At 46.1% G+C, this 12,552-nt stretch overlaps 1 protein-coding gene across 1 annotated transcript in view; it reads left to right on the top strand.

Annotated features, from left to right (window-relative positions):
* Positions 1–535: 535 nt before the first annotated feature.
* Prmt9 (protein arginine methyltransferase 9) overlaps positions 536–12,552 on the top strand; it is a 42,912-nt gene continuing 30,895 nt past the window's right edge. Inside the window, exons 1-4 of the mRNA XM_004655851.2 lie at positions 536–903; positions 6,315–6,463; positions 10,768–11,004; positions 11,470–11,637. Of these exons, the coding sequence (XP_004655908.2) occupies positions 661–903; positions 6,315–6,463; positions 10,768–11,004; positions 11,470–11,637 (797 nt within the window). The 5' untranslated portion in view covers positions 536–660. The remainder of the gene's footprint in view (positions 904–6,314; positions 6,464–10,767; positions 11,005–11,469; positions 11,638–12,552) is intronic.

The following is a 12,552-nucleotide window of genomic DNA, read 5'->3' as shown; positions in this document are numbered from 1 at the left end:
TAACCGCTAAGCCGTCTCTCCAGTCCTCCAAGGGCGTCTTTCAAATTATGATTCCTATAACGCTCCATTGCCTCCTAAAACGTGGAGTTATACAACTCGGGGGGGCTACACTTGGAGGCCATCTGGATGCAGACGAGGGTTTTCTAGGAAACGTGTGTGTGCATCTGGGCGGCGCTCACGCTGCTGGCCTCCCGGGGGTGTGAGCCCCAGGTCCGGCCTCCAGCAGCGACCCTGCGAAGACCAAGGGTCCCGAGCACAGCACTCACTGCGGGAGGACGGTGAGAGAGAGAGAGAAAGAGAGACGGGCGAATCCGGTTTCAGCGGTCAAATCGGGCCCATGGCAGAGCGAAGGGTGCGAAGGACAACCTGTTACTACGCGCGGGCACGCGGACCATCTCTCGCGAGGGGAGGCGAGAGCGCGGGCGCGTGGACGACGCTCGACGACGTCATCACCGCGCGCGGGCGCGGCCTCGCCACCCGCTCTGCGCGCGCAGCTTTCCAGAGGAGGGGGGGAAGGGGGCGGAGCTTCCTCCCGGGCGCGGGGCGCGTTCACCTGAGGACTTCCCCGCCTCCATCCGCGCCCCGCTCCCGGCTGTCCTGGCCCTTCGGTCGTAGCTGGTCCCGAGGTTCTGTTCGTGGGGAGGGTGGGGGCTCCATTTTATGGTTCCCTGGACCACAGCGTCCTCCCGTGAGCATCCGAGGGCCCCAGCGGCCATGCCGAACCCGCGGCCCAGGACCCGCCGCGACGCCCGGGCTGGCGCCGGTGCCGCCGGCCGGGAGCAGCTGCTGTCGCGGTCCTTGCAGAGCGCAGAGCACTGTCTGGGCGCCCGGGACTTTGGCACTGCTTATGCCCATTACCTCCTGGTGCTCAGCCTGGCTCCGGAGCTCAAAGACGACGTGAAGGTGATCATGTTCGAAGCCACAAGGGGGTGGGGGGTGCTGTGTGTGTGTGTGTGTGTGTGTGTGTGTTTTAGGTGTATGCCTGAGGGTTGCTACTTACATCTATTTACCCTGTACCCACGACAAGCCCACCACCAGCGGTACCCTAGTTCGAGCTTCAGTCACTTGTCCACTGTGGGGGACGGGTTCTCTATTGATTGTGGATGCAGTCCATCTCGTCTTTAACCCAGGCAGGTTTTTGCAACCAAACTCAAGTGGTGTCACATCTATATTACAAATCTTCCGTCTTCCTTAAGATTCGACAGGCCCTCCATTCGCAGCTGAAGACGATGGTAATCTGCTTTTCCTACCTTTGTCTAATTTAAGTTTGCTCCTTCCTGCCTTGGAGCGTTTGCATTTGGACCTGTAGATGGGTCTCTGTGGTTGAATAAAGTGTACGATTATCTTAAGGTAGTTATTTGATAGTGTGTCTTTACCCTTCAATTGCTGATTGTTTTCAACAGTTATCCTGTTGGACTGCAGTACTTGTTTTTCCCAAATAGTTTTAGAATGTACATTTCAAAATTGACGACTTATTCGCACGCAGTTTCCTGCTGCAGGCGACTTGCATTTATTTAGCCCAGGATCTCTCCACCTGTGCCCTGTGGGTGTTTTGCTTGCCTCACTCTTCGTGCTGGGTGGTCCTGTGCCTTGTACAGGGTCGGGCAGCAACTTTACCCTCTGTCCACTAGATGTCAGTAGCATCAAGACCTTGGTCATCCACAGACATACAGTGTAAAGTCAGGACCTGCTGCCTAGGCGAGAGGATGGGCGGTGTAATGAGATACTTTGCTTCTCTGTGTAGGCAGCAGTAGACTGAAGGACCTCCAGGGCTGGGGATACAGTTCAGATAGTTAGTGCTTGCCTAGCATAAACGAGGCCCTGGGTTCTGTCCCCAGCGCCACATAAACTGGCATGGAGGGGCAGCCCTGTGTTTGGCATTTAGTAGATAATAGACGGAGAGGTAAGAGTTCAAGATTATTCTAGGGTGCATAGTTTAAGGGCAGCCTGGACTGTATGAGACACTGTCTCTCTCCCTCTCCCTCTCTCTCTCTCTCTCTCTTTTTGAGGTAGGGTCTCACATTAGCCCAGGCTCTCCCGGAATTGAATTCACTCTGTAGTCTCAGGCTGCCCTGGACCTCATGGCAGACCTCCTACCTCTGCCTTCCAAGTGCTGCTATTAAAGCCATGAGTCACCACGCCTGGCTATTTTTTTTAAATTAAAAACATTTTGGGGGCTGGAGAGATGGCTTAGCGGTTAAGCATTTGACTGTGAAGCCTAAGGACCCCGGTTCAAGGCTCGGCTCCCCAGGTCCCACGTTAGTCAGGTGCACAAGGGGACGCACGCGTCTGGAGTTCGTTTGCAGTGGCTGGAAGCCTTGGCGTGCCCATTCTCTCTCTCTCCATCTGTCTTTCTGTGTCTGTCACTCTCAAATAAATAAATAAAAAATGAACAAAAAATATTTAAAAAAAAACATTTTGGGGCTGGAGGGATGGCTTAGCGGTTAATGCATTTCTCTGCAAAGGCAAAAGACCCAGGTTTGATTCCCCAGGACCCACATTAGCTAGATGCACAAGGGGCCACATGTGTCTGGAGTTTGTTTGTAGTGGCTAGAGGCCCTGGTGCACCCATCCTCACTCTCTGCCTCTTTCTCTGTCACTCTCAAATAAATAAATAAAAATAAACACAAATATATTTTGGCAGGGACTGGAGAGATGACTTAGCAATTAAGGAACTTGCCTGCGAAGCCAAAGGACCCAGATTTGATTTCCCAGGACCTATGTAAGCCAGATGCACAAGGTGGCACATGTGTCTGGAGTTTGTTTGCAGTGGCTAGAGGCAGTGGTGTGCCTATTCTCTCTCTGTGTCTCAAATAAATAAATAAAAACCATTTTGGGCTGGTGTTATTGCTCAGCAGTTAAAGGTACTTGTTTGCAAAGCCTGATGACCTGGGTTCAACTCTCCAGTACCAATGTAAAGCCAGATTGACAAAGTGGTGCATGTGTCTGGAGTTTGCTTATAGTAGCAGGAGGCTCAGACACACTCATTCTCCCTTTTTCTCTCAAATAAATAAATATATTTTTGAAAATCATAAGCCAGGCATGGTGGTGCGCACTTTAATCCCAACACTTGGGAGGCAGAGGTAAGAGGATCCCTGTGAGTTCAAGGCCAGCCTGAGACTACATAGTGAATTCCAGGTCAGCCTGGGCTAGAGTGAGACCCTACCTGGGGAAAAAAAAAATTTTTTTTTTCAGTATTTGTTTTATTATGCCTAGTGCTCAGTAGAATTCAGAAACTAGCTTGGATTCGTAAAGAACAAAGTTCGTATTTCTTTGCAAAAGTCTCATTTGCACAATTTTTATTTCCTTTTATTCCCTCTGCTACCTACATACATGCTTCCACCACACTCAACTGCTTGTCTGTTTTTTGTTGCCAGGGACCAAACCCAGGGCTTTAAGCATCCAAGGATGGTGTGTGATGCTGACCTACATCCTCACCCTCAGGCTTTGTAGTGATAGAGCTCTTGATGCATTTACTATAATCTCTGTTTTCACCCCTCACAACCTACCTTGTCCTCCTTTATCCTTCTCTTTCAGCTAGACTGTAGTTATTGACTCTTCTGTGTAAGGCATGTGAAAGTGATTTAAAGTGTCGTTAAATCATTTAGTATTTTTTTTTCCCTCGAGGTGGGGTCTCACTGTAGCCCAGGATGACCTGGTACTCAATCGGTAGTCTAAGGCCGGCCTTGAACTCACAGCAGTCCTCCTACTTCTGCCTCCCTGAGTGCTAGGATTAAAGGTGTGTGCTATCACTGCTGGTTCATGTTATTATTTTTTAAATAATTTTATCTATTTACTTGCAGGCAGAGAGAGAGATAGAAGAGAGTCAGAGAATGGATGTGGCAGAGCCTCCTGCCACTGTAGATGAACTCCAGATACGCAGGTGCCACTTTGTGCACCTGGCTCTGTGTGGGTACTAGAGATTTGAACCCAGGCCATCAGTCTTTTCCAGCAAGTGCCTCTGACTGCTGTGCCATCTCTCCAGTCCTCCTCATTGTGTTTTTTAAAAAAATATTTTATTTAATTTTTTATTTATTTGAGAGAGAGAATGGACATGCCAGGGCTCCTGCCACTGCAAACTCTAGATGCATGTGCCACCTTGTGCATTTGGCTTTACATGGGTACTAGGGAATCAAATCTGGGTCCTTAGGCTTCTCAGGCAAGTGCCTTAACTGTTGAGCCATCTCCCCAGTACTTCAGTGTGTGTGTGTGTGTGGCAAACCCAACAGACTGGACCTTTTGTGTGTGTGTGGGGGGGGGCGGGGGAGGGAGGGAGGGAATGAATTGGCCTGCCAGGGCCTCCAGCCACTTTAGTCAAACTCTAGACATGTGCACCACCTTGTGCCATGTGCAACCTTGCACATTTGCCACTTTGTGCGTCTGGCTTATGCTGGATCTGGGGGGACAAACATGGGTTCTTAGGCTTGACAGGAAAGCTCCTTAACCTCTAAGCCACCTCTCCAGCCCCCTCATTGCAATTTTTTTTTTTTTTTTTTTTTTTTTTTTTGGTTTTTCAAGGCAGAGTCTTGCTCTAGCTCAAGCTGACCTGGAATTCACTATGTAGTCTCAGGCTTTCCTCGAACTCTTGGCGATCCTCCTACCTCTGCCTCCCGAGTACTTGGATTAAAGGCGTGCGCCAACACACATGGGGCTCCCCTCACTGTGTTTTAATCCAAGTTCATTTTGACTGATGATGGAATACTAGGATCAAGTCAAACTTGAGGACACTGGGCATCCAATGCCTGCCTGGTTGAACTGACTAAACAGGGGCTATTTTTGTGATTCTGGGCCTCAGAAGAGAACTTGTTTATATAGATGTAGCCAGTCTGTTGGGGATGAATAAGAAAAAAGAAGAGGGCCAAGAACAAACCCCTGAAACACCTACAAAAAAAGAGCAAGGAGAGAGTCAGGGTGTGTGATGTGGCAGTGATGAATGGCAGGGGCTCTCGGAGAGCTCACACTAATTGTGCGTCTTGTGGCCAGTTGATGGTAACATTGTTTTTTGAATGTGAGTATTTGTGCTGACTAAAGTTGAATGAAATGTAAGGCAATCATTCAATCATAGTTCCACACACTGTACTTCTCAGTGTTAATATATTCTTTTTTTTTTGTGACAACTTTTAGGCTTGTAGACAATAAACCATAATTCCCTCCCTCCCCCACTTCCCCTTTACTTGTATATTCTTTTTTTTTTTTTTTTTAATTTTTATTAACATTTTCCATGATTATAAAATATATCCCATGGTAATTCCCTCCCTCCCCACCCCCACACTTTCCCGTTTGAAATTCCATTCTCAATCATATTACCTCCCCATTACAATCATTGTAATTACATATATACAATATCAACCTATTAAGTATCCTCCTCCCTTCCTTTCTCCACCCTTTATGTCTCCTTTTCAACTTACTGGCCTCTGCTACTAAGTATTTTCATTCTCACACAGAAGCCCAGTCATCTGTAGCTAGGATCCCCATATGAGGGAGAACATGTGGCGCTTGGCTTTCTGGGCCTGGGTTACCTGACTTAGTATAATACTTTCCAGGTCCATCCATTTTTCTGCAAATTTCATAACTTCATTTTTCTTTACCGCTGAGTAGAACTCCATTGTATAAATGTACCACATCTTCATTATCCACTCATCTGTTGAGGGACATCTAGGCTGGTTCCATTTCCCAGCTATTATAAATTGAGCAGCAATAAACATGGTTGAGCATGTACTTCTAAGGAAATGAGATGAGTCCTTTGGATATATGCCTAGGAGTGCTATAGCTGGGTCATATGGTAGATCAATCTCTAGCTGCTTTTAGGCTTGTAGACAATAAACCATAATTCCCTCCCTCCCCCACTTCCCCTTTACTTGTATATATTTTTTTTTTTTTTGGTTTTTCAAGGCAGGGTCTTGCTCGCTCTAGTCCAGGCTGGCCTGAAATTCATTATGTAGTCTCAGGTGGCCTCAAACTCACAGCAATCCTCCTACCTCTGCCTCTTGAGTGCTGGGTTCAAAGGCATGCACCACCATGCCTGGCTCCACTTGTATATTCTTTTAAAGTATTTTATTTATTTATTTGAAAGAGGGAAAGAGGCAGAGAGAGAGAGAGAGAGAGAATGAGAATGGGTGCACCAGAGCTTCCAGCCACTGCAAACGAACTCCAGACGCATGCGCCACCTTGTGCATCTGGCTTACATGGGTACTTGGGAATTGAACCGAAGTCCTTTGGCTTTGTAGGCAAATGCCTTAACCGCTAAGCCATCTCTCCAGCCCCACTTGTGTATTCGTTATTCACTGATTCACATGTTCTTTTCTGCCTCAAAGGAAACTTTTCAGTACACGCTTTTCCGATGGGCTGAAGAGCTGGATGCCCTCAATCGGATACCAGACTTACTTGGTTGCTACGAGCAGGCGTTGGAACTGTTTCCTGATGATGAGGTGATCTGCAATAGTATGGGAGAGCATCTCTTCAGGTTTGTGGTGATCTCATCGTTTCTTGCTAGGGATTATTCTGTATCTGTCTGCATCAGGGATAAATTACACGGTGATATGTCTTGTTTTGTTTTTGGCATGGAGTCTCACTGTGTTGCTCAGTCTGATCGTGAACACATGGGCTCAAGTGAGCCCCCTGTCTTAGCCTCCAAGTAGCTGAGACTGGGCATATGTGTCACCATGCCAGGCTGTTGACAGTAATTCTAACAGGGGATTATGGCGGGGGATTAGAGCAACGAGGAATGATTAGTAATAGCAGAGCTGGAAAGAGTATAGGGTGCCAGGTGTGGTGCGTGCTCCTAATTCCAGCACTTGGGAGGAAGAGACAGGAGGATTGATGGGAGATTAAGGCCAGTCGGGAGCTACAGAGCGAGTTCTAGGTCTTACTGTGCTAGAATGGGAGTCTACCCTGGAAAAACTAGCAAACAAACAAAAGAACACAGAGATGCAAGGTGCAGTGTGTAATGTTATGGCAGTTCTGTGATTATTTAGTATTCCGTGTACTCCACTTCTGGGGCTGATATACAGTATCCAAGGAAGAGCTCTCCCCGCATGTCTCGTGCCAGTCCTTGGTAGAAAGGGTAGGAGCATGGTTCATACCTTGGCACAGAAGTCACTGCAGTGCCTTGCCAGGGACCTGGTAAATAGCTTTTCTGGGACTTGCTGGAATTTTGCCTTTGGGGATGTGAGAGAAAGCCTCATGGGAAGTGCCAAGCACAGGGCACGCTATTAGAAAACCTCTGGCAGGGTGACACCCTGGGCAAGCTGCCTGTCGCTGGGTGGCCACCATGCCTGTGGGGAGCTAGGTGTGGCGGCCTTGAGCAAACTGAAACTAGAATGCAGAGCCCTTCCCGCCAGCACCGTCACCAGGTGGTAGGAAAATGCAAGGGCCAGATTTATTTTCACACAGCAGGCAGAAAGGGTAAGTTTGGTGGTAAGTCAGTAACTGGCTGTGTTGGGAATCTCTTTAAGATTAGGCTTGGATTTGCTAATTAGCCAGGAGGGCTCACAGTTAAAATCATAGCCCTGGGAGGCTGGAGAGATGGCTTAATGGTTAAGGTGTTTACCTGTAAAGCTTAAGGACCCAGGTTCAATTCCCTACTACCCACATAAGCCAAATGCAGAAGGTGGCACATGTGTGTGGGGTTTGTTTGTATTGGCTAGAGGCCATGGTATGCCCATTCTCTCTCTTTCCAATAAATAAATAAGTAAGATATATTTTAAAAATCGAGCTGGGCATGGTGGTGCATACCTTTAATCCCAGCCCTCGAGAGGCAGCTCCCCATGAGTTTGAGGCCAGCCGGAGACTACATAGTGAATTCCAGGTCAGCCTGAACTAGGTTGAAACCCTACCTTGAGAAGCACAACAAAACAACAACAACAAAATCACGGTCCTGGTTTCTAACTGTGACACAATAGAAAGCAAAATTAGCCAAGGGAAAAGGTAAATGGGCCCAAGTCTGCAAGAACCCAGGAATGGTTTTCCTCAGGTCCTCTCGGTGATGTCACACAGGACACATTCCTCCCCTAGCAGTGAGTCACTACAGCGCATATGGAATAAGGAAGCTCCTCAGGGCTTGGTGCCCAGAATTCCTATTGGAGGCTAGACACTTAGGCACCACATCTGCCTGGTACATGCCCACATTCTAGACTCCCCAAATAAAGTTGGTATCCAACATAAACCACATTGTTTGTGCAAATAATTGAAGCCACCCTTATCAGGTATGGCAATGGGACCCTCTCCAAATCCAAGTTTCCAAAGGCCAGTCAAGCTCTCGCCTCCTCAGCGGACTTTTCAGAGGATACCAGCGTGGCCAGCCGGGCTAACCGGTTCCAGCACCAGCATGTGTGCATAACCATTTCTGAGAGTGCAAGGTTAGCCTTGCCTCTGAGTTTGAAAGCTCCAGGGTAATGGGGAGAGGGCATGGTTCTGTCGGGTTGGCAAGTGAATGGCTGTCCTGCTCCTTCCCGTAGTGTCATGCATTTCTGCTCTGACTCCCCTGCCCTTGAGTCCCGTCCAGCCAGCCTGTGATGCTGCTAATAATGAGCTGCAGAGCGCCTGCCTGACCACAGAATTTCTCCTAAACGTGTTTGGATTCTCTTAGCTGGAAGCTTGTCTCCCGTGGCCAGGGCTCTGGGGAAGGTGTATTGATCAGTAATCTCATTATTATACTCTTTATTTTGTTCAGTATGTAGCGACATTTCATAACTATCTTTAAAAGTAATCTATGTGTGATAATAAAAACTCTGTATGGGATTCACTGTAAGATTATAAGTATTTGTTTTAGTATCAAATGGAATGCCTCAAAAATGTAGAGATACATAGAAGATTTTTGTTTAAAAAATTCTTTTTTTGAGCTGGGCATGGTGGCACATGCCATTAATCCCAGAACCTGGAAGGCACAGGTAGGAGGCTCCCCATGAATTTGAAGCCAGCCCTCCCACCCCCCGCAAAAAAATCATTTTAGGTTAACAATTATTTGTTAAAAGAAGCCCCAGCTGTCAAAATAATGTGATTTTTCTGTTGCAGCTGCACAGTAAACTCATGAAACTAGGGGCAAAGATTAATTCATTACATTACATTCCTTAACACTTACTTAAAAAAAAATTTTTTTTTTTTTTTAGGTTGGGTCTCACTCTAGCTCAGGCTGACTTGAAATTCATCTGTAGTCTCAGGGTGGCCTTTAACTCATGATGATCCTCCTACCTCTGCCTTCCTTCCGAGTGCTGGGATTAAAGGCATGTCCATAATGACTAATTTCTTAAATTTTATTTATTTATTTGAGGGAGAGAGAAAGAGGCAGCTAGAGAGAGAGTGAATGGGTGTGCTAGGGCCTCCAGCTGCTGCAAATGAACTCTAGATGTGTGTGCCACCTTGTGAATCTGGCTTACATGGGTATTGGGAAGTCAAACCTGGGTCCTTAGATTTTGCAGGCAAGTGCCTTAACCAATAAGCAATCTTTCTAGTCCACAACGTATTTTTTAAAATTTATTTTTATTTAGAGAGCGACAGAATGAGAAAGAGAGAGAGAATGGGTGCACCAGGGCCTCCAGCCACTTCATATGAACTCTAGATACATGCATCACCTTGTGCATCTGGCTTATGTGGATACTGGGGAATAGAGCCTCGAACCTGGGTCCTTAGGCTTCATAGGAACCACTAAGCCATATCTCCAGCCCCAACTTATTATTTTTTGGTTTTTGGAGGTAGGATCTCTCACTCTAGCTCAAGCTGACCTGGAATTCACTATGGAGTCTCCGGCTGGCCTCAAACTCATGGTGATCCTCATACCTCTGCCTCCCAAGTGCTGAGATTAAAGGCATGTGCCACCACACCTGGCTCAACTTATTATTTTTTCATGCATAAAGAAACAAAAAATAGAAAATAAAGGAGGGGGAGACTATCAAGCTATCTAGAACAATGCTTCTCAAACCATGAAAATCCCCTTGCCCAGCTTTCAAATATCTCATTGTTTGTAAGCCAGTGTGATGCACTGCACATGGGAAGTATGCAGCTCACATGTCAGACTGCAGCAGCACATAGCCTCGTGCATACTTTGCTCTACATGTGAGCGCCCTGACCACATGCTTGGCTCTCCACCAGGACCACGTTGCTGTGTGAGTCACTAAACACCGCCTATTTCTACACTTCTCTGTTCCTAACCAGAAATGTGTGGACCAGCTCTGAGCCGCAAAGCTGAACTGGTAGAATTCCTCTAACTCATACTTCCTCATTGTTAACCATCTTGTCAATTTTAAAGAAACTTCATCAGACCATTCACCTTGAGTATTGTTAAGACATTCTGGACTTCCAAATGGGACCACATTCAAACAAAAAGCAATACTGTGTCAAATGACAGGCACTCATTTTAGTTTCAGATTAATTGTTCTGGGGTGTGTGTGTGTGTGTGTGTGTGTGTGTGTGTGTGTGTATGTTATCATAGAGGAAGGAGTATATCTTTTTAATAAACATTTATGAGAAAGAAAGAGACAGATAGAGAGAGAGAATGGGCATGCCAGGGTCTCTAGCCACTGCACACAAACTCCAGACACATGTGCCCCCTTGTTTATCTGGATTATGTGGGTCCTGGGGTCCAAATCCTTAGGCTTTGCAGGCAAATGCCGTAACTGCTAAGCCATTTCCCCAGTCCCTGGAAGGAATATCTTTTTACTGCGCAACAGAATAGCACACATTGCAATATAAAGTATACTGTATATGATCATAGTTTGTAAAGATTAACTTGCTCTCGTGCATCTTTTCTCTCGTTCTTATTTCCTTTCCTAGAATGGGCTTTAGAGACGAGGCAGCTGGGTATTTTCGCAAAGCGGTGAAGCTAAACCCTGATTTCAATGATGCAAAAGAGAATTTTCACCGTGTTGCAAACTGGCTGGTGGAACGCTGGCACTTCATCATGCTTAACGACACCAAGCGGAACAGGGTCTACGACGCCGCCATCCAGAAGGCAGTGCGCGCAGGCTCCAAGAGTGTCCTGGACATTGGAGCAGGAACCGGGATACTGAGGTTTGTTGTAACTGTTACTCTAAGGATATATACATGTATAATTGTGTAAGTTAAAGATGTTGCCAGTTACCAAAGCTAGAACATTGGGATTTAAAGGTGGAAGTCATTTCTCATAATAGACTTAGGGTTATTCATTATTATTATTAACATAAGTTATTTCTCAAGATCTGGAGCAAACTAAGAAAAAAGTAGACTTATTACTGAAATTTTGCATGATGAGTATAAGAGCATTATTTTATGAACATTCTGGAGCAATCTAGAATACCTGTGATGTATGTTCTTGCCAGGTGTGTCTTAACAGTGTCCGTGTCACCAACTCCTGAATGATTGTTCCTAAACAAGAGCAGTAGCTGAAGAGCAGACCGAATCACGTGGGTGTTAAAGAGTGAAAGGAGAACCCATGTTAACAGACCCTTCTCTTACCAAAACATGAACAAGACGCAGCGTTTTCTTTCCCTTTTGTAGCATGTTTGCTAAGAGGGCTGGAGCCCACTTGGTGTACGCCTGTGAGTTGTCCAAGACCATGTATGAGCTTGCCTGGGACGTTGTGGCTGCGAACAAGATGGAAGCTGGGATAAAACTCCTGCATATGAAGTCCCTCGACCTCGAAATTCCAAAACACATTCCTGAAAGGTATTACCCTGGGGGCTGGAGAGACAGCTCAGTGTAAGGCACTTGCCTGCAAAGTCTGACCCAGGTTCAGTGCCCCATACCCACGTAAAGCCAGATGCATAAGGTGACGCAAGCATCTAGAGTTCATTTGCAGTGGCTGGAGGCCCTGCATTCCCATTCTGTCTCTCTCTTCCCTCTTTCTTTGCTTGCAAATAAGTAAATAAAAATACTTTTAAAAAGGTATGGCCCTGTAAACTAAAATGTTTATAATTCATTAGTTTGTTTATTTGTTTATTTTTAATCAATTAATTAATTTTCAAGCAGAGACAGAATGGACATGGCAGGGCCTCTAGCAGCTGCATTCAAAGTCCAGATACATGGGCCACTGTGCGCCTGGCTTTGTTTTTTAAATTAAGACACATTTCTAGCTTCTAGTCTTAACAAAAATACAAATACCTTCGTTTTGTGAAGACAGGGATATCAATTTAGTAGAAATGTATTTTCATAATACCATATACCTGGTAAAAATACTTAAACATTTTGTGAAAAATCTTCAACAAGGAACTTAAAGAAAGTTGAGGGGCTCAATGGTTACAGGTGTTTGCTTGCCAAGGAGCCTGCCAGCCGTGGTTCCCCAGCACCCTTGTAAAGCCACACACAGAGTGGTCCATGCCCCTGGTGTTGGCTTACAGTGGCCAAACTTCCTCTAAGCACACCCATACATACACACATGCATGCAAATAAATAAATAAATTCTTAAAAAAAAAACACTTGACCTTCAACTGGTTACTTTGCTTCTCAATTTCAGTGGTCTTAATTAATTAATTTATTTTTTGTTTGTATTTTGAGGTTGGGTCTTGCTGTAGCCTAGGCTGATCTGGAATTCACTATGTAGTCTCAGGGTGGTCTTGAACTCATGGTGGTCCACTTACCTCT

Source organism: Jaculus jaculus, chromosome 12 (genome assembly GCF_020740685.1).
Source record: "Jaculus jaculus isolate mJacJac1 chromosome 12, mJacJac1.mat.Y.cur, whole genome shotgun sequence".
In the NCBI taxonomy this organism is placed as follows: Eukaryota; Metazoa; Chordata; class Mammalia; order Rodentia; family Dipodidae; genus Jaculus; species Jaculus jaculus.
This window is presented reverse-complemented; position numbering and strand designations above follow the sequence as displayed.